We start from the raw sequence: 23,126 nt of genomic DNA on the forward strand, positions 1-23,126 counted from the left end.
CTGCTTCAGAGATGAACCTGTCATAGATCCTCTTTCTTTATTTTATTCTCTAAGATATTTGAATTGTAAGTAAAAATCAAAATTATTTTTAAAATTGAAGGGTAGATCTTTGTTCCTTTTTAATTCATATGAAATGAAAGTTTACATTAGAATTAATTAAAATTATTTTTGTAATCTGACAGGAATATTTGAGTTAACAAATCATCAAAAACATCCTGCTGGCACCATCCATGTTATATTGAAATGGAAATTTGCTTACCTTCCACCAAGTGGATCAGTAACTCATGAAGACATAGGAGATTTCATACGCAGAGAAGAACTGGAAGTTGCTCAGAGATTGCCTCCATCATCCGCTGATAGCACCCCAGCTGTGGTGAGTAAATGTGACTTTGAAATTCATTTCAAATACAGAATTTTATCTACAAACTTCATCACTAGGTAGGTACCTCTACAAAAAATTAGCTGATGGCTTACTTAAATAAGATAATCAAGCTTAGTCTGACATATTGGTTTATCTTAGGCACCAAGACCTAAACCAAGACAACGTTTAAGACCCATGGATAAGAAGGTATCTTTTGTGGATACCATGCCACATCACAAATCTGTAAGTAGCAAAGATTTAAAATACTGGTTTTTTCTGCTAACAAATATTTTAAATAAAAAACAGAGATATACGCTACCTGATTTAAGTGGAAACAGATAAATAAAATATATCCTTTCTATTTAAAACAGTAGCTTTGTAATTTAGCACTATGTGTAAATGTCAACTGTTCATATTCTTTAACTTTTTATGGCCCTCTCTCTCTAAGCATTGTCTAGTCCTCTGTTCTCATGAACAAAAGAGTGTTCAAAAAATTTGTCTAATTTCTTTCTCTTTTTTCTCACATTGTTTTATGAATTCACTGTAGTAAGCTTCATTGAAACCACTCTTGCTGAGATCACAGTGACAATTTTTGCCATACCCAGTAGTCAATTCTCAGTTAGCACCTTCCTCTCCCAATGCCTTTGATATGTGGAATACTCTGTCATCTTGTGGCCCCTGGGATACCATGCCTTGCCAGTTTTCCTCTAACTTTACCAGTTATAGGTCTCACTCTCCTGGACCATATCTCTAATGCTGAGATCTAAATGCTCAGTACTTAATCTTAAAACTTCTTATCCTCTCAGTCTGTATTTTTTTTTTTTTTATTTAAGGAGAAAAGAAAAGAAAGAAAAAAAAAACAGTGAAGGGGTACAAGTTATACAGATTTACAGAAGAAAAAAATGCATAGTAGGAAATCACTAGTTAATGGATTACATATTGCCATCTTAGAAATAGTTGTTCAAGTCACAAAATTAAAGCTTGTAGAGTGGACATTCCAACAATGATACTGCAAACAGTTCTGTTCAATGATCCAATAAAACTCTGTGATATCATTTTCTATCTTATACATTTAAATATACATGCAGTTATATAGTTTAGAGCACTTTCTTTTCCTCTCTTTTGTACAGTGACTATTACACATTTTGGGTTTCATTGCTCCCACGGTTCTTATTGCTTTTTTGGAAGAGAGTAAAACCAAATGTGACATAACAGAACAGAATCGGTCAAGTCAAAAGGGTGGACATAATAGATAATATAAAAACATAATACAAGGTGATCAACAATGGTTACCATAATGCCTCCCGCTATTTCTAATAGAATTGCCTATATCATTAGTTGTAATACAATTGAACAAAACAGTAAAGAATAAAACCGACAAAATCAAAACATTGGAGATATTGTAGGTCTTCAAAAGTAGATAAAAGTCAACGAGAATGGGCGTTATAATGAATCTCATTATCTTCTCAGCTGATGCCTAAACTTTCGAACCTGATACTATCCAGCAAAACAGAATAGAGGAACCTCAGTCAAAAACAAGATGGTGAGAGTAATACAGGGCTTCAAATCGAGATAATAGAAAGTCAAAGTGGGTTACTATATTATATCCTGTTATATTTTTCCCTTTAATTAAATGGATAAAAATAAAAAAGTAAATAATGGAGTGGAGATTGAGAAAAAAGAGGGCATAACAGTGAAACAGGGCAGATCAAAACATAACCATTTAAGCAGAATAGTGTTTCACCACCAGATAATCCTGACCCAAAAATAGTTACCATATTGACTCCCTCCCTGAAGTCCTTGAGTGCAACTTCATATACTGTAGCATTAAGTATATCAAAACAATGTAAAACCATTTAAGAGAATGACAGCATTATAGAGTATTTAGAATCGACTAACAGAAAATGAACAATGGTCTCTGTATAATCTCCTTGTCTTTAAAAGGTTTTTGCTTATACTATCGTACATAACAAAATCCAATAAGATACAACCTGTTTAGACCATTGGAGACAGAAGAACAAAAGCTAGATGAGACTTCAAAACAAGATGGTACTAAATCAGCATTACCTATTAAGATGTCATTTTCTCTAAAATAGCTGTTCCTATCATCCAATCTTCTCTGTCTCATTTCTGTTGAGCTCTTTTTCTGTCAGTAGCTGTCAGTTTGTCTTCTTCATTTTGTTCTCTGCTCCATTCGTTGTGGCCTCCCCGCCACTATTTCTGGGTTCTTTGTATTTTTCTTTTTTTAGAATATCCTGCAATACTTTCTGTAGGGTTGAATTGGTGGTTGCAAATTCCCCCAGTTCCTCTTTATCCTGGAAGCACCTCGTTTTTCCATCAATTTCCAGGGACAGTTGTGCAGGATATCTCAATCTTGGCTGGAGATTATTATCTTTCAAAGCTTGAATTATTTCTCCCCATGCTCTTCGTGATTTGATGGTTTGTGAAGAGAAATCTGCTGTAATTCTGATGGGTATTCCCTTGTAAGTGATCTGTTTCTTGTCTCTTACAGCTTTTAATATTCTGTTCTTGTATTGAATTTCTGGAATTTTTATTATTATATGCCTGGGTGTTTCTCTGTTAGGGTTGTAGGTAGCTGGGGTCCTGTATGCCTCATACATCTGAGTATCTTTACCTTTTGCTAAATTAGGAAAATTCTCCTGGATTATTTCTGTGAGTAGCTTTTGTAGTTCACTTGTTTGTGTCCCTACTTCTTCTTTTATGTTCTTAATCCTTAAGTTATGGCTCTTCTTATCATCTTCTTGTCTTTGTATTATTGCTGCGTGTTTCTTTGTTATTTTTAAGAAGTTTTTCATTTCATTCTCCCATGTTTCAAGTCTGCCCTCCAATTCAGATAGTCTGTCCTTAGTTTCTTTCAAGCTGTTATGCCAGTCTTGGATAGACTTCTTAATTTCTTGATAGTCCCTTTGAACCTGCTTCACATACTCAATGCTTTCTCTGTTTTCTCCATCAAGCAATTCTCCCCTCTTTTTCTGTTCTTCCAATCCACCATCTGCTTTTTCCTGGGTGGTGCTTAGCATTTCTCTAACTATTCTGCATACTTCTAGCTTCAGGTCATTGATAACTTCATTCCTGAATTGGTCTATGAGGCTCTCTATATGGCGCTTAATGTATATTGGTGCGGTGTCCACTATTGCCTGATTCTCAGGATTGGGGGCCGAGGAGCCTTTTTTGTTGCTTCCCTTCCCCATATTTTCTGTTCCTTATAAAATGCAATCTTACATAGGAGGCCCGGCTTCCCTGCCTGTCAGCCACAGCCTGATCAAATTGCGCTGGCTAGTTGTTCCCGCCCACCGCTGCGCCCCAGGGAGTTGCGGAGGAGGCAGCCTACGCGGGAGTCGGTCGCTCCTCCGGGCCACCGTCAGGCTCTGGGATCTGGGTTAGGCCAGCCTAGGGAGTCCGCCAGCAGCGTCACTCAGGCCAGGCACTTTTCACCAATCCCGTCCGAGAGGGGAATGTGTGGCTGGAGTCGCCACCGCGCCCTGCTCTTACAGGACTGCCTGAGCCCAGAAAAACCTCCGCTGGAGTCAAACTGTGGTAGGGAGTCAGTTTCTCGCTCACCTCGCCACCAGTCAGTTTTCGTGTACGCCTCCTTGTCCGTCCTGTTTCCGACTCCGTTCGCAGACTCCCGTTCCCAGAGCTCGGCGCGTCTCTCCTTGCCGAGCCGCTTGCGGAGGCAGCCAGCCGCTGGGCGGCGGGAAACCCAAATCAGGGTTTCCAATGGCACGTGGTCGAGCCTCCACACCGAGACTTTTCTGTTCCTATTTTAGCGCATATCTCTACTGGTTCGTATCTCCTTAGTCTGCATCATTCCTGGCCTCTGAGCCGAGCCTTTCAGAGAGCCTTCAGTAGTTGCTGTTGTCTGTCCACCATGTTCTCCCACACTCCCTCTCAGTCTGTATTTACATTAAGAGATCTTAGCCAGTCTCATAGCTTTAAAAAGCATCTATAGACAGATGTGGTGATGCATACCTATAATCCCAGCACTCAGAAGACTGAGGCAGGAGGAGTGCCATGAATTCTAGGCCAGCCTGGGCTACCAAGTAAATTGAAGGCCACCCAGAACTGCACAGCAAAACCTTGTCTCAAAACAAAACAAAAAAAAGCCACCTATGTATTGATGTTCCCATATTTATAATCTTTAGCCTCAACCTCACTGCTGAATTTTATGTTTATTTTTTTGCTGTGTATTTAAAATGCAGTGGAAGTCTAATGGAAATTTAAATTTTACATGTCAAAGACCAGATTTCTGATTACATCAGTCCTCTTCCAAACGGTTTTCTTCTTTCAGTGTCTCCCATCTCAGTAGCTGACGTAACTATTTGCGCAGCTGCTAAGGCATAAAATTTTGGAAGCATCCCCTTGTCCTCTCTCTTTCTCACACCCCACATCCAGTTCACCCACAAAAATTACCAATTTTACACAGTTTCAAAATATATTCTATATTTATATAAGCTATACTATTACCACTCACATCACCATCATCTCTTGTAGATTTTTTAGAAATACATTTTCTACATAACAATTATATAGTAAAAGACACAAACTTTAAAAACATAGGTCAACAGATTTTTACATGTATGTCGTATATAACCAGCACTGCATCAAAATAGTATTCTGTGTTCATAAGACTTAAAATAATGCCTGGCACAGGAGGATCACAAGTTTAAGACGTGTGAAATTGCCTAGGCTAAGTCAATTTAAGTAAAACTCTGTCTCAAAAAATAAAATAACAAGGGGTAGAAGTTACAGCAACACTAGGGTGTTTCCTTAGTTCAACCCACAGTCCACAGAAAATACTTTGCTTATGCAGTAATTCAATAATGTGTACTAAAGAAATGGAGTTAGTAATAATAATTTGGAGGACATCTTATAGTTAGCATTTATTGAGTGCTTAATCTGTGCTAGGTACTGAAATAAGTTGATATTTGATAAAAAGATAATATTGATCACAAGATGCCCGTACCTAATCTAGCATGTATAATGTCTTGAGTTACAAAGTAATGTATCATCAGCTAGGGATTTAGCTCAGCAGCATAAGTCCCTGCCTTGCAAGCATGAGGTCCTGAGTTTGATCCCCAGTACCGATAAAGAAAAAGTTACAAAGTAATGTATCATCATAGAAAATATAAATAAGAAAAACTAACAAAAAATGAAATTAGATTTCCCAAACTCAGAACTCAGAGTTTTAGTGAGTTTCCTTATATACTTTTTCTCATGAAAATATATACATACATATATTTGATCAAAGGTCTGTTTTTTTTTAACAAACTTGAAACCACTATCTGTGATGTTCTATAACTACCTATTTTATTTAACACCATATCATGTGCTCTGTATAAATGTCAGTAAGTATAGATTTACATCATTTTTTTTTCATGATCACAGAACTCAGGTATTTGAATAACCATATTTTAAATAATGTCCTATTGTTAGAAATTTGCATTGCTTTTCATTTTTTTGGTCATGAATTTTTTTTTTGATATAATAAACTTTGCTTCAGTGAACTGTACTTGTGATTGTTAAAACGCATATATATGTCCCTTAAAGAATACCCATCTGGGAATGAACCTCGGTAATAGAGCATGTGATTACCAAGCATGAGCCCCTGGGTTCAATCCTCAGTACCATCAAAAACAAAAAAGCATATCCTCCATTTTATTCAAGTTTGTATACTAATTAAGTTCAGTGTCACATAGGTAACTATTATATTTGCTCGCAATTTTTACTAGTACATATGTACATATATATGTAAAAGTAATAATATGATTTGGTACTTGCTGCTAAACGTAAAAATAATAGGCATTCATGTTTTCACATTAATATAAGGAAATTTCTATACCTCCTGAAGATACGAAGGAAATTTCACCAGATGTGGCGCATGCAAAAGAAACAGATAATAATATACCAGTTATCTCACATATTCCCAAGGTATGCATTTATATTAAAATTGTTTTGGAAGGTTTAATGTGATTCTTAAAGACTTTGTGTTGTAGTACCATGATTCAGGAAATCATACATGTATACCATTTTTGTATATGACTTCTTGGCAACAGAAAAATTAAAATTTGACAAGCAGAACAGCTGCAATTATACTGATATTGGCAGGTAATATATAGATATGTGAATTAAATTTTAATGTAAAATTCATTTTGAGATCACTGCTTTTCTCATTCTAGGTATATGTACAGATTTTCATTTGTACAATTTCAATGGTTTTTTATTTTTTCTAATGTGGCATATATATGTATTGTATTTCTGCATATTTATCTCAAATCTACATGCTTCATTATTCAAGTACTCCTGCAAGAATACGTTAAAATGTGATCTAATTAATAATAAATATAAGTTATATGATTTTTCTGCAGATTTCACAAGAAAGCAGTGTAACTAAGGTAAAAGAAAATGCTGAGAAAATGCAGCAAGAAAAAGAAGATGATACATCTTTACTCTCTGAGGGCCAAGTTGCAGAACAAAGTTTCGCTTCATCTGAAGAGGAATCAGAAATAACCGAAGAAATAGAACCGGAAGGTGACTTTCTTTTTTAAATCAACATTTCTTTTACTGAACTCCTTGTTTTGCTTTGTTGATTATGGTATGTGCCATACAGCATCTTCATTTAATTGTAGGATGGACATTATAATACTGACTTTTTTTTTTTTTTAACTTTTTAAACTTTTTATCGGTACCGGGGATCAAACTCACGACTGCCTGCTTGCAAGGCAGGTGATTATGCCGCTGAGCTAAATCCCCAGCCCCTAATACTGACTTCTTGACACATGATGGTTTACAGTTCGTTCATTCTGCTTAGCTATAGTTAGGTAGAATTATATCTCTTCTAATGGCAGCTTTGAATTACATAGTAGAATACAGGACAAGTGTCATTGTTGGCCTTCTTCCCAATATATATTGTAAAATTTTACATGTTTTTGATTTAGTGTTGTCAATTGGAATATTCTACAGTCTTGACTTTTTAAAATTAAAACTAAGAATCCTGACCAAAAAAATTACTGCATGGTTTCTTTTCTAAAAAAACAAATTAATGTATAGTGAGTGTATATCCTCACAAAAAGCAGGTAAGGATAAAGGAGGAATGAGAACAGGGAAAAGGCAGAAGAGATTACAGAGGATGTTGAGGAAACCTTTGGGGATGATGGATATGCTCACTTTCCTAATTGTGATTATTTTGTAGTATTAATAAATATATTTAAAACAGCAAATAATGCAGCTTAAAAATATATAGTTTATCGTATGTCACTTTTTTCTCACTGAAGCCATAAAAATTTTTAAACTATAATTGAATAGTAAGGATAACATTGACTTTGATGCAATATTATTGGTTAGGCTGTTATAAAACGTCTATTTGCTTCTCTTTAAAGTTTTAAATTTCAGTCTATAACCTATATGAGGTGTGATTGAAAAATACAATGTGTCTAAATTTTTAAAACATTGTTACAAAATAATCAATTGCCCTTAAAATTCTCCCAGCTTCAAACACTCTTATCCCATCAATCTTGCTACTTTCTGAAACAGTTCTGAAAGCTGTCTTTTGTGAATGTCTTTAGTTGCTCTGTTGTGGCTGCTTTAATGTCCTGGAGTGATTCAAGACTTACTTTCCCGGGTTATGGTGACTTTAAGGAAGAGTCGGAAGTCACACAGAGCCAGATCCTATAATAACTTAGGTGGATGAGGACACATCATAATACGTTTAGAGCCTGCCTTTCCGTGGATGACACTTGGCATCAGCCTTCACCATATTTTTGAACCCTCTTATAGACACAAAAGAACTTCCATAACTGCTCCAGAAAGTGGCAAGAATAATAGGAAAAAAAAATAGGGTAAGTGTGTTCAAAGGAGGGGGGTACTTTAAGAGAAATTTATGACAAAGTGTCTTATATTTTTAAAATTTAAACATTCAGAGTATATTTTGATCACTGAGTGTGTATTTATTTTTACTTCCTTTGTATTTACCAGAACTAAACTTCAAATTTCCAGTCATCATTTGTTTTCTAAAATGTAATGTATCTGTGAACAAATTTGTTGCAAAAATAAAAAAAGATGTAAACATGATTATGATACTGTCCTGTTACGGTTACCCTATGATATGTACTTGTTTCTGTTTCACAAGAAATAATTGGTCATTTAGATAAGATTTGCCTTTTTACTTTTTAACAGATGAAGAGGACAGATCTGCTTCTGATAGTGATGATTGTATTATTCCAGGTCCTATTTCCACGCATATCAAGCAGGTCAGTATCTTGATGCCAACAATTGAAATGCTCTGCAGTAAGGCTCTCTTTTGGTCATGGTATTATCAGTCTTTATAAATGAAAGTCTTAAGTTAGGCAAAAATATTTCTGGAAAACTTTAATGTAGTTCCATAATCTCAGCAAAGAAATTTTCTAGTGCAAGACATTTTTGTATGGCTTCATTATGTAATGGACATCACATATAAGCACTGATTTTGCTGAGAGTATAACATCAGAAGCTTAGATGATAGCCTTCTGACACCAGCTAACTTCCCTAACTCCTTTTCAGGAGCAGTGTCCACAGATGCATTGAGTGAGATCTGAACTTTGTTTTTTTTTTTTCTTTTTCTTTTTCAAGACAAGGTAGTTTAGCTAGCCTTGAATTCATTGTGTAGTTCATGCTGCCTGTGAACTCATGATAATCCTCCTGTCTCAACCTCCAGAATGCTGGGATTACAGTTCTGCACCACTTTGCCTGGCCAGATCTGAACTTAAAAAAATTCAAAATACAGTACTGCATTCAAAACTATAGTAGCTTGCCTAATATGAAGTCATAGTCTACTCATATCTAAGAATGTCTGCTGATAAACTGTAAGAGTTATTTTATTTCTGACCAAAAAAAACCTTATCAGAAAATAATTAATCTTGTGCAGTTTTTCCCTGTCGTGTTTTGTCCCGTGTTTATTATAAAATAGTGTGTTAATCGAAATTTTGAGATGAGAATTATATTTTAAATATATGTGTATACCATATGTCTGCCAGAGCATTTTTTACTGTAGAGAGAGGGAAGCTTTTGTAAAGTAAATGCAAGTAAATTTAAAGGTCTTAGCTTTTTGTGTTCATCTGGACTTATTTTCCTAAATGATTAATATCACTCTTCCTTAAAGAATTTCTACTTTATTGGTAACAATTGCAGTACTTCTTTTAATTCTTCTTTCATACATTCTTAGCTTAATAGTGTTGCAAAACAAAAACTACAGAACAGAACATTGCCACAGATGCCTCCATAAAATAGAGATATACATTATTTTTGTGCTTATATCCATGTGATGGATACAGCAAGAAAATAAAAAACAGAGACATTTAGTAATGTGTGGCTGGAAAGTCAGTGTCTCTAGATGGGTCCTCCTCATACTCCTGAATAGCCACTATTTAGTGAATGTATACAGGGATAGATGGGGCTAATGAAAGATTCCAATTCAACAGAAAAGTCAGGGTTATGACTTGGGAAGTATAATCCTGTGATGACTCCAGAGGGTATAGATGATCGTATACTAAGAAGGATCTTGTCCTAGAATATATTCCTGTGATGACTCAAGAGGGTGTAGACAATCTCATGCTTACAAAAGTCAATGGAAAATCTCAGATGGCTGGTACCAATAATCCCAATCCTCCATTTTATCCCTTAGATATGTATGCAAAATTAGTTATTGTCAATTTGCGGTCCCCAACATATCCCCCTTTTTGTTTTTATAATTGAAGCTCTGAAGTAGCATATAGGATATATATCTTTTGTTTGTACTTCTGCTAGGTGCTTAAGACCAAGCTAAAGTGAGACCTGTGTTAGTAAAAAGTAACTTCTTTGCTAACTGCTTTGCAACAGAAGTTCTCTTATATCCTGGATCTTCAATGACCTCAGAGGGCTAGGGCTAAAATACTAGCTTTTGTCTTAACCTATCTTTCTAGTTTTTGGTCTCCAAACCTCAATTACTGAACATCAGAAGAAAAAAATTAATAACATTACAGTGTAATAAAGCAGTAAGCTTAATATTACTACTTTACCTGAATATCGGGCACCTTAGAACATAAAATAGAACCATTTTTCATCAACCATGGATATCCTAGTATATCCCTGTAGAATGTTAACAGTTACATATTTTACACATAAAATTAGAAGAAAAAAGTGAACACAGAAAATTAGAAATCAAAACCATACATAATATTATAGTATTACAATTATGACATTTTATAACAACCTGAATTTCCATTTTGAATAAAATAACTCTTTCAGTCATTTATCCTTTCCTAATACATGAAAAGCTTTTATCTAACTTGTAGATCTTTAATGGAATGTGCATCTCAAAAGTTTTTGTTAAAAGCAAAGGTCTGAAACTGAAACAAAAGTCTATTGCCATAAATAATCCCTTTTGTACAATTTGGAAGACCTGTACATCTGGAGGCATGAATATATTTAATATACCATGAGGTTAGTACCAATTGTCATAGCCATATGAAAATCTTTGTACCAGAGTACCTTTAAATAAAAACCTTATTGTCTAAAAAATATAATTTTTTGGCAATGACCAAAATGCAAACATATCACAATATTATATTTTAAAGAATGTTTATTGGATTGTTTCCCCTAAGGCTAAGGAGATTATTGGAGCTACCTATTAATGAACAAGGACTGGAGAAATTTCTCCAGGCAGCTGCTTCCTTATTCATCAGTTGGAATCCTGTCCAATAGTTCCCCTAAGCCTGAAGGATCCCTCAAAAATTGAAAATTGAAAATAAAAAGGAGAAAATTATTTTTGAGCTCAAATACAACCACTGTTTACAAAATAAGACAAACAAAACAAATACAAGACAGTTTATAAAATCAGAGTACACTCAGATATATTTGGCCAATTTTAATCACAATAACTCTTTTATAGTTTTCATATTTGCAGGTATAAATAGACTAGTTGGGACATTTTTGTAGGCCAGTTAACCAAGATCAGTTGTAATTAGAATTAAAAGAAATAAATTTTTTTTTCACATGTGGAAGCAAAGATACTTATCATGCTGATGGTTTATTTGATTGAAATATCCAAATTGCAGTCTTAATAGCCACATGTAACTGTTTCTTCTAATAGGACACACATATAAAGGTAATTTTTACTGTGTAGGAGGTGAGCAAGCCAGGTTTGTGTGTGTAAAGAAATTGTCTCTAAGTGTGGCCAGCTTACAAGATACTCTGGAGAAAAATTACGAGGAGAGGCAATCCTCTGGGGGCTGGGGTTGTGCCTATTTTTAATACCTGTTTCTATTTAAAACTGTTATTAAATTTATAAGGTTCCCTAGGAATGTTCCCGAGGAATGTATTTGTTCTATCAGTGGACCTTATATGTGTTTCAAAAATCAGTCAACCTGACTTGTGCTGTAAAACCCAGTCAGCATCATTCTTGAGGAGAAAGGAGTTAATCTCCAGTTCTACCTAAGGACTAAAAGGCACACATACATTTGGATTAGAACCTGTCCATTTATTTTCAGGAGCTACAGGATTACATCTAGACCTGTTTTTTAATATTATCCAGAGATAAAGTGAAGATCTGTTTCTCTCTGAAGAGCTCAAAGGAGGGGAAACTTACCATTCTGGCAATTTGCCCAGGGCAGAGCAAGAATTGCCTAAGATTAAATACTGTTTTATACTGCTATTTCTCAGGGCTGGAGCAGTGGAGAAGTGTCTTAGTTACTTTGCTCTCATTGGTAGGGCAAAATGCCCAATACCCAAAATGAAGGAAGGAAAGGTTTATTTGGCTCACTGTCTGTGGAGATTTCAGTCCATAATCAGCTGGCTCCAAAGCAGGGTGGCCTGGCACCAGGACGAAACACTTCAAGGCAGCAGCCAGCAAAAGTAGCCAGAGCAAAACATGGATACCAAGCCCCTTCTCCTCCCTTCTATTTTAAGCAGGTTCCCCCGCCCCAGGACGAGTGTAGCATCTCACTACCTCTGTGCCCTCCTCTCACATAGGATGAGGATATTTACAAAGTAAGAATCCTGGGCTCTTGCTAAGTCTTTTAGTCAAGCTTCTAAACTTTTCAAGTTGACACAGTATATCAGTTATAACAAGAAGTGACAGAAGAGTGACCTCAAGTATGGCACAGGAACCAAATCGTAATCATCTCAGGTACAAAAAGACAAAATCAAGAACTTTCCAAGGCTGAATGTATGATCCTTAGCAAAACATGCCTCTAAAAACAGAAGTTATGATTGACTTCAGCTGCATTATCAAATAGAAAATTAAACCAACATTCAAAAATCTGAATGGCTGCTTTTAACATTTTGAAACAGAATGAGAGAAAGTGAAAGTGTTCCAATTCTATCCTTTAGGGCTTAATTTCTTATGAATGAGTCTAAATCAAAAGTTCCAGAATACCAGCCTGAGATCTGTCATCTCCAGGGACAGACAGAGGCAGGTGACAGACCAGAAGAATTATTTGTGGCAAGGAGTAAAATCTGAGCAATTAGATCACCAGGTTTGACCACCTGGATGACCAAATGTCTGTGGAAATGTCCACCAAATGTCCGTGGAAGACATCGCATCTAATATATCTTGATGAAAATCACTATTATAATAGGAATTACAGTAAATCCTTTAGAGATTAAACCTGATTTTCTAGTAATCCCATGGTCTCTTCTGGCAGTGGGCTATAGATTCCACTGAGGATTAAAAGGTTCCTCTTCCCCCTATAAATGAATATAGGAAGATACAGGTAACTAATCCAGCACTCCAGGTGGTTCTTTGCATGAAGGACTTAATGTCAGGCCTTGCAATCATCCCAGCAGAGAAACCTGATGTTTGTCTGGTTTGAACTAAATACAACTGGTTCAGCTGTGCCTGGAATAGCAGGGCACTATTTGATATTGTCCCCAAGGAAGGGCCAGTTAGTTCTCCATTTCCCTGAAACAGAGGTAATACCATCCTTCTGAAATCTAGACCTACACTCTTTTGCCCACTGAAAACCTTTCATGTAATGTGGGCACAGATTACATGATATTTGAGCCTGGTCTAGTAATAGTCTGCACAGCTGGGAGCGGGTGGTGCCTTTTGGCCCCAGGCAATGCAGGCCAGTGTGTCCATGCTTATCATATTTTAAAATTTGATTATATGAGCCTTATGGGAAAGATGTTGGGATATAGCATGTCCATGAGTGCACAGGTATGAGTGGTATATCCAATATTTTGGCATACTTGTATATAAGCAAATCAGTCTGTAGCATGAAGTACTCATGCTGTCTCATTTATATTCTTCATTGGCATTCTCATATGCTAATTGATGAAGGAATATTTTAGCTGCATTGTTGGGAGAAATCTACTTACAGCTTTTTGTAATCTAGCTACAAACTAGGTGTAAGTTTCTGTCGAATCTTGGAGTATCTGGGTAAAGGACTTATTGGGTGTGCCATCTTCTGCAACTGAAATCTATGCTCAGCATAGTAGTTCTTTGCACTGTTTGAAAAGAAAGGGCAGGGCACATGCTTGAACCTTCAAATCAGCATGTCTGTCCATGCCAGATAACATTTCCTGAGTAATAGCTTGTACGTATTCATCCTCGCTATTTTGAGTATTCTGAGCTTGTTCTGAAATGAGCGTCTTTAAATGTGATTCAAAATGTAGGAATTGTGCCAATAATAGACCTGTGCAAGTGAGATGGGTTCCGTCATCTGGCACCATTTGGAAGCCTTCAGTTATGTTATCTAAGCCACCAAGTGTATAAGGACCATGGGCTCCATTGTCAAGCACACGCTGCCTCAATTCTTTCAAGAGTAAAACGTTAAAAGATGTGTGCATGCTATGTTTAAGAGCCAGGTTCTCTGGATCTGTCTCTTCTGTGACTGGAAAGCATAAGCCTAAAGATCTAGTCTCATGTCTCTATACTTTGGCTTCCTTGGGGGTGGGGGGGAATCGTTTCTGATCTGAATCCTCGGTATCAGGGAAAGGCAGGACTGTAGGAAGCACAGCAGCTGAAACAGTATCTTCTGAATGGGTTGTGGAGAATGAGGCAGAGTGAGTAAATTGGAAAAGTTTTGCATTTCATTACAAATACCTTGCAAAAGTGAATACATTTGATTGACCGTATTTTTTTAAATATGCTGTGTTTTGGCAGTCCATTGGGAGGCGTGTTATTGTGGTGATATGACTTTTGTTATGGTTACATAAGGTTTTCCACTTCAATATCTCATTCATAATCATTTTGTCACCCCTTAGAGTATATTGTAATGGCAACCAGTTGTTGGTCTGATTTGTTCGCTAAATTATGTTGCAGGGAAGAGAGGGTCATTTTCCCTAGGTTATATATAGTTATAATTTTGGGGTGGATTTTTTATTTTGGATTATAGCTACATAAAAGTTTTCACCTATTTTATTCACGACTCATATCCAGTGTACCCACTTTGGGAAAGGAAGGATAGAATGTAACTATGTGTTAGAGTAATCTATGAATTTGTTTTGATGTCTGCATCATTTAAAAGCTTCATGATCAATAAGGTAAATTGTTTCTCTTTTGCAGATAAAGAGTATGATTGCCCCATTGTCTCCCTTGACAGCACACTCCTAGAACAAATTCCTATTTGCATCTTGTGTCTGAGCACTGTAATTAGTAAAATGTTCCACTTACCTTTAAACTGGTCATGCAAGGAACAGTAGATTGTCACCACTTTGATACAGTTGTCATGGCTGGAATGTCATGCATTCTAGTCACTTTGGGCACCAAATATCAGGAACCCAAACAAGAGCCCCGATTGTTTAGTTAAGAGTATGGCTAGAAAATGAAAAACAGAGACAAGTTTAGTAATACATGAGTGGCTGGCACAGTCAGTGTCTCCAGATGGGTCCTCCTCCTCGCACTCCCAAATACCCACTATTTTATTGGGTGTATACAGTGATAGGCGGGGCTAGTGACAGATTCCAATTCAGCACAAGACTCAGAGGTTTATGACCCTATGGGCAAGTATAATCCTGTAATGACTCAAGAGGACATAGAGGATCATATGCTAAGAAGGATCTTGTCCTGGAACATAATCCTGTGATGACTCAAGAGAGCGTAGGTGATCTTATGCTTAGAAAAGTCAATAGGAGGGCTGGGGATTTAGCTCAGCGGCATAAGCGCCTGCCTTGTAAGCAGGCAGTCGTGAGTTCGATTCCTGGTACCAATAAAAACAAAAAAGACAAAAAAAAAAAAAAAAGAAAGAAAAGTCAATAGGAATCTCAGATAAGTGGTACCAATAATCTCATTCCTCCATTTTATCCCTTAGGGAAGTATGCAAAATTAGCCATTGTGACTTTGTGGTCCCCAACACTATACTTTCTAATTAGAACAATTTGATAATAGCATCAGTGTGTATGGTATCACAATGTGTATGGGATTGGTTTTGTATCCACAACAAAATCCATAGCACAGACAGAGATAGAGAGACATCAGAAGAAATTTATTAAAGAAATTGGCTCCTGTAATTATGGAGACTGAGAAGTCCTACAATCTGGAGTCAGCAAGATGGTGACTCTGGAGAAATGATGGTGTAGTGACAGAAAACCCACAAACCTGACAGAAGCAGAGAGCCAGTTGTGTAAGAAAGCCAACAGACTTGAGAATCATGAAGAGCCTCTCAAAGTTTGAACGCAGAAAAAGACCTTGACCTACTTCAAGGAAATCAAGAAGAAATTCCCTCTTCCTCAGACTTTTTGTTGTAGTCAAGTCTTCCACTGATTGGATTTGACCTACCTATATGAGAGAGGGCATTCTGCTTGACTTGATCTACTGAATCAAATACCAGTTTCACCAGAAATATCATCACAGACATCCAGCATATTGGATGGAATGTCTGAGTACCCAGTCAGGTTGACAAATAAAATTAACAATCTCAGCATTTTATTAGCAACCCTTTTTTCATCAGAAGTCCCATTATTTGACTCGGACATTGCTTTCTTATCCATCACTGTTTCTGCAAGTTTTTTGGTTAGCTACATGGTTTAGCCTTTTGAACAAAAGAATATGAGAAATGACATACTGAATCAGGATAGAGGTCTTTAACAAGATATCCAGGGATATATTTATCTTGTCAATTTACAATCACTCATATCTCTTATCCTAACTAGAATATCAATAATTAGTATCATATTAATATACTTGTGCTAAAAAACATTTAGCTATTATCTGGCCCATTCCTATTTTTTCCAGATTAGTAAATTAAAATAGATCTTAAGAGAAAACGTAACTTGCTTACAATTGTTTACTAATTAAAAGAATTCAGGGGTAAGAGAAATGTGGAACTTTTTTTTTTAATTTATAAGAGACATCATGGAAGAAATGACCATGAGCTGGCCTGCTTATTTCCTTCCCTTTCATATGGGCTGACTTTCTTCTTTTAATCATTTTGGGCTGAATGTCTCTACGTACTTATTGCCCAAAAATAGTCAGGCAAAAATGCCCAGCACTGAGGAGAGATACGTAAGGAGCCACATCTAGCATCTGTATTGAATTTATCTTTACTCAATGTGTACCACTTGTCAAGTTATACACACAAAGCATGTCTTGCTATAACTGTGACATGCCAAAGATGTGGAGAAAGTCATGTGCACTTCTCATAAAGGAAAGGCATGTGCATTGTGTGCTTCAGAAGTCCAGAATGCAGTAAGTAGAATAGCCTTTCTATAGGAAGGGACAGAAGGCCTCAGTTACAATACTGCAGGCTAAACAGTTTGGATTTTATCCTTAGTAGACATTAGAAGACAATCCAATATCTAATTTTATTTTTAATCCCTTTATTCATTAATTAAAGTCAACATTGAATATATGGAAATTTTTAATCTAAATTATACACTCTCAGATCAGTGATTCTAGCTGGGAGCAGTTTCATTGCCCAAGAGGCATTTGACAGTGTCTGAGACATGTTTGTTTGTCTTGTTGAAGGAACTATTACTGGCATCCAGTAGACAGAGATTAAAAGTGCTGCTCAACATGGTGCAATGTTCAGAACCCACAATTAGAACTACCTAACTTGAAACATTTATGGGGCAGAGGTTAGGAAATCTTGCATTCAACCTGCAATAGAACCATGTGCATATTGGCAGTATTGCTAGCCTCTCTGTGGAGCTGTAGTACAGTGCTGTTAGACCTAAAGTAGATCAAAGATGCATGATTAGTAGGAACTAGTCCTCTAAAATAGTCAACTAATTTTGATTCACATATATTATCTCTTTGTAGCAAACTGAGGCTTTTTTCTTATTTCAGAGAAAGTAATTTGTGTTACTTTGCTACAATCTAATGGTCTTCACTTCCTGTTTACAATGTGAATTCCAGTAATAGTTTTCAGATTCCCCAAAGTGTGAATACCACTTAAAGCAAACAGCCATTAATTAACTCCCATGTACTTTTAAAAGTTCTTTCTGGGCTGGGGACATACCTCAGCTGCACAAATACTGCATGATGAAGTGCAAGGACCTGAGTTCAATTCCCTGTACTAATTATGTGTGCCACATGTTATAATCATCATAATAGTGCCTGCTATGGTTTGAATGTTGGCATTCCTTCCAAAATTCATGCTGAATCTCAGCCCCACTGCAGCAGTATTAAGAGCTGTGGCTGTTAGCAGGGGATTAAAGGTGCTGGCACCATGATCATAAATGAGATTAGCTCCTTTATAACGGGGCATGATGTTGAAAGGGAGCTGTCTTAATCTCCTGCTCTCCTGCCATGTGGATGACATCTTTGTCTAAAGATTGCAAAACTCACACAAAGAACTTTTACGTATCATTTATCCAGATTGTTAACATTTTGCTGCATTGGTCTTATCCATTTCTAGTGTCGCTTACATTTTTGTATATATGCATTTACCTGTGTGCTTATTTATAAACACATTCTTTGAGAATTGCAGAAATTAGGGCTGGGGATTTAGCTCCATGGCATAAGCGTCTGCCTTGCAAGCATGCGGTCCTGAGTATGATCCCTGGTACCAAAAAATAATAATAATAATAATTGCAGAAATCATGCCCATTTACGTCTAAATACTTAAGAACAATAATACAATATTATTAAGAGGATAGGAAAAAACAAACGCTATTTATCCTACTATGTTCTCACAATATAATATACTCACACCCAACTGTGACAAGATATATGTGGAATTTTCCACTCATACACCAAGTAGGGTGATCTCTAATTCACTTCCATTTTGACATTATTTACCTAGAGTTAGTAGCATCCTATAAGCTGAAGAAAGGCTTAGTCCCACAAGGTTGCCTCCCCTTTAGATACCAGAGTTAACCCCAAATTGTTTAACCTGTACTTTTGGCCAAATAGCCAGCTAGCTGTGCAGTAAGGGTTCCATGACCCTTGCCTCAGGTTCAGTTAATTTATGATAGTAGGTCACAGAACTTAGAGTAACACTTACTTATTTTTACTGGTTGTTATGAAGGTTCCTACAAAGAACATAGATAAAGAAATGCATAAACAAGATATGTCAGAAGGGATAAAGTGCGTCACACTCCAGGAACCTCCCCATATTCCACTATCTCACAGTTTTCCAATTGACTCCTTTGAGGTTTTTATGGAAGCTTCATTAGGTACTACGAGTGATTAAGTCATTGGCCATTGATGATCTACTTAACCTTCAGCCCCTCTGCCTTCCTAGAGGTTAGGGGTTGAAGCTGAAAGTCCCAACCCTTTCATATTGCCCTGATATCCCCAGGAATGAACCTGCAACCATCAGTCATCTTACTATCATCCATAAGACATTCTTCTTAGTACGGAGGCCCCAAGGGTTTCAGGAACTAGGTGATTGCCAGGATATTGAGCAAAGACCAAACATACAGAGTATTTCATGATATCATAGTAATCTATAGTTCTCATTAAAATCTTGTGAACAACCTCAGTAGTATCATTTGTAGCATTTTGATCTGGTCTAAAATCCCATCCATATCAAATACTGCATTTTTTTTCATGCCCCTTTAGCCTCCCTTATGATTCCTCAGCATTTGTTTTGGTCTTTCCTAATACTGATTTATAGGCCATTCATTTATATCGTAGAATATCCTTCAACTTGGACTCCTCTGATGTATTCTCAAGGTCAGATTTTGGTAAGAATACTACAAAAATGATGCTGTCTTTTTCATTGCCTCATATCAAGAGGAACAGTGTCATTCCATCCAATTATTGATGGTCTCAACTTCTGTTGGATTACTGCCTCACAAACCCTTTTATGAGCCTAAAAATACTTGTGATTCATTAGTTCGCCTCCTCTTTAGTAACTACATTGGGCTAAAATCTCAGGACAAATGATACATAGTCTTTATAAGAAGGAAGGTATATAAGTCATCTTTCTGTTATGGTAACAAAACGCCTGAGATAATCAGTTTACAGAGAGAAAGGGGTTATTTTGGATCATAGTTCTGGTTAAGTGTCTGTTTAGTCCATAACAGATTGGCCATGTTCCTTTTGGGCCTGTCACAAAGCAGCACATTACAACAGGAGCACAAGGCAAAATAAGCCCAGCCATCTCATGACTAAGGATGAAAAAACAGGGGTTTGAGATTCTAATATACCTTGTAAGGACATGCCCCCAGTGACATAATTTTCTTCTAGTTAACTCCACCTCTTAAACTAGTACCAAGAAGGAGACCAGGTGTGTTGGTTACTTTTTTCTGATTACTAGGACAAAATACCTGACACCCAGAATGAAGGAAGGAAAGGTTTATTTAGCTCATTGTTTTGAAGGTTTCAGTCCATGATCAGCTGGCTTCAAGGCAAGGTGGCATGGCAGTGGAGTAACACTTCAAGGCAGCAGCCAGAGCCAAAGGACAGCCAGAGCAAAAAGGGAAAAACAGGCCTCTTCTCCTGGCTAATATTGTACATAGCTCCCAACGCACATACACGGCAGGTGTAGCACACACAAAATCTCCTTGCCCTCCTTTGCACCCATGTGAATATTTACAAAATAAGAAACCTGACTCCCTGCTGAATCTCTCAGTTAAACTTCTAAACTGCTCAAGTTGACACAATGTATCAACCATAACACCAAGTATTTGGGGTACATTTCAAATCCACATTTTATATCAGCGCATGTTACTGAATGCCTAGTATGTGCTAAGCATATTCTGCCCATCTCCTCATGGCAGTTTCTCATTCATGTGTATATCCTCTGTGTTGGACAGATATGAAGGAAGCAGCCTCCTCCCTCAAGGAACTCATTCTGTGGAGGAAACACCCTTAACAGTTGCCTTCCATGTCCATAGGTTCATACATCTATGTATGCAGCCAACCTTAAATTAAAAATGTTCACAAAAGGATTTTATCTCTAGGACAGTTAAAAGCAGTGGAACTGAGGAAGTCACTCTCTTCCACTCATCTAATTCTAAACAGCCCTACAGTGCCATTCCTCTGTACACTGTCTTCTCAGAGACATAGAGAATTACATGACAAGAGCACATGCCTATTATATCCCATACCCTGAACTCAGTCACCTTTACCCTACTCAAACCTTAGTAAAGATTCCTGAATAAACAGTACATCTCATACAAGTAATTAAGATCAGAGTGAGTTCTGGGACAAGGTATCCCAGAGATGACTCAACACCCTTCCAATTGTTCCTGTCAATCATACCTACAGGTTCAGAGGAGGCACCTGGGCTGAGGTACATATCCTTTAAATTCCAAAAGCCTGATTAATTTGGGGGCTCCTGCTGTGTGCTGTGCAGTGTATAGTGCTTTTGCTTTCCTGCTCATGCCATGTTTTTGTTGGTGTGTACTTACCCTGGGCACATCTTCCCATGATCTTCAGTCAAGGGAGCTACCTACCACTTGTCAGCAAGGGCATAGTTATGATTTATTGCTTGTTGTACACAAGAACCTGGGCAATCCCACTAAATTCATCACCCAGTAACATCTCAACTGAACTTTCCACTTATTTGTATTGTTTCTTAGACAATACAGTGTAACAACAATTTACATGGCATTTATCTAGAGACAGCTTATATGCAGGATATGTATGGGTTTGTAAAAATGATGCCCCATTTTATATTAGGGGCTTGAACAACTGAGGTGAGGGAGTCCTGGCACCAGGGAATTGGAAAGCACAGAGTCTTGTTGGAGGCACTGAGGGTTAGAGATACCAAAGTCAGCTTTGGAGACCTTGATCAAAGATGGCGGCTTCCTAAAATTAGTAAAGCCTGAGTCACATTCTGATGCATAGGAATCAGGGAAAAGTGGGGAGGTTATATTTTTAGGCCAAAGGAACAGCAATGAAAAGAGAATAAGAAAAAAAAAAGCTCATGATAACTCAAGAGAACACAAAGCATGGATTGTTCTGGGATTCAGAAAGGTTATAGCATGGCCAAGCCTATTACAGTTCATGTGAGGAGCCCCAGGAGCACAGGCTAGAAAGATGGGCATAGTCCATGGTATTCAGGCCTTTCAGTATTTTTTAATTTTTTGAGGAAAAATTTTGCTGGGGGGCTGAGGCTGCATCAAACTCCTGTGCTCAAGTGGTTATCCTGCCTCAGCCTCTTAAGTAGGGTAGGACTACTGTGTCACCTCTGCATCATTTTAATAAATGCAAGAAGATTAGATATTTATTTGCGATGTTCAAGGACTGGAAATAGAATAAGAGTGAATAAGAGACATACAATCTTGTTATTAGAAGCTTTGAACTCTTGCATTGCATATTAAAAGATGGTGTCAGTAGTGTAAAGAATAAATTAAAGACACATGGTTAAAAAGTAATTAGATGAGCCTACTCTTTTTGTTGTCCTCATTTTATAGACATTTTAAAAATTGCCTCTGCTCTATGATGTTGCAAAATTAACAATAAAAGTAGGGTCTTAGATAAATACTATTTATGCCAATTATGCTATGAAATTTGAATTACCTAATGTACTGTGTAAGCAATTTAAGACCCATTCACCTTCTGTGTATGTTACAGAATCTGACAGCTCATAATTGCATCTTAGAAATGTTGATCCTGGAAAGAAATCTCATAGATTTCCCAGAACTTCAACATAGTACTTGGTTCTTTCTCTTTTCTTCATGTCTGTGATCTATAATTAATCATAGATTATTTCATTTTGTTTTATTTCATTTACAACATTTATGAGCTTCACTTTTTCAGTATGAAATGCTTGTCCCCTCCTTTCCTTTCCTTTCCAAAGTGGTATAATTAGTGTTAGCATGTTTTTTAACAGGCTACATAAAGTTTAGGGGCTGGATTAAATCAAGTCATTAACATAGTGTGCTACCCAATTTGCCCCTATCTCTCTTCGTTTCCTGGACATCAAAGTGCCATAGAGCACAAGTGTAATTGAGCCTTGCTGGCCTGTCAGATTCCGTCAGCCTGATGACTGCTGCTCTTACTAAAAAGCTTCTAGGCATGATAATTAATGGGGGTAGGGGGAGGAAGAATCTGAGAAATATAAAACTTTGGACATTTCTCTATGAATATTTTATTAATTTGAATAATCAGAAGTTAACAGTATCAATTTGATGTATAATACATTGATTAAAAGCCTTGTTCCACGTCCTCAAAATAGGTATCAAAAAATGAACATTTACAGTTGCTATGGCATTAAAAACATTAATGAACTTTCTTTTGCATTAATTCCAATTCTGTAATTTAAATAATGCATTCATTTTCCACAACAAAATATATTGCCATCAACTCACAGAGTTCTTAAAATTTGCCCACAGGTGAGAATGGGAAATCATAAGCTAAAAGTGCAATGGAGATTACTGTGCGGTACATATT

General features: G+C 36.8%; 1 protein-coding gene across 5 annotated transcripts in view; it reads left to right on the plus strand.

Annotated features, from left to right (window-relative positions):
* Nucleotides 1-23,126, plus strand: part of Rpgrip1l (RPGRIP1 like) — a 106,826-nt gene that overhangs the window by 53,726 nt on the left and 29,974 nt on the right. For all 5 annotated transcript variants that reach the window (XR_010046923.1, XM_063247095.1, XM_063247094.1 and 2 more), the window contains exons 18-22: nucleotides 183-373; nucleotides 521-604; nucleotides 6,212-6,313; nucleotides 6,751-6,913; nucleotides 8,558-8,631. Coding sequence is in view for 4 of the 5 variants with exons in the window: in XM_063247095.1 (XP_063103165.1) it covers nucleotides 183-373; nucleotides 521-604; nucleotides 6,212-6,313; nucleotides 6,751-6,913; nucleotides 8,558-8,631 (614 nt within the window). In the remaining variant the exon portion in view is untranslated. The remainder of the gene's footprint in view (nucleotides 1-182; nucleotides 374-520; nucleotides 605-6,211; nucleotides 6,314-6,750; nucleotides 6,914-8,557; nucleotides 8,632-23,126) is intronic.

This window comes from Cavia porcellus, unplaced genomic scaffold, assembly GCF_034190915.1.
Source record: "Cavia porcellus strain 051 isolate PalLab524CR breed Dunkin Hartley unplaced genomic scaffold, mCavPor4.1 scaffold_4, whole genome shotgun sequence".
NCBI classification, from domain to species: Eukaryota; Metazoa; Chordata; class Mammalia; order Rodentia; family Caviidae; genus Cavia; species Cavia porcellus.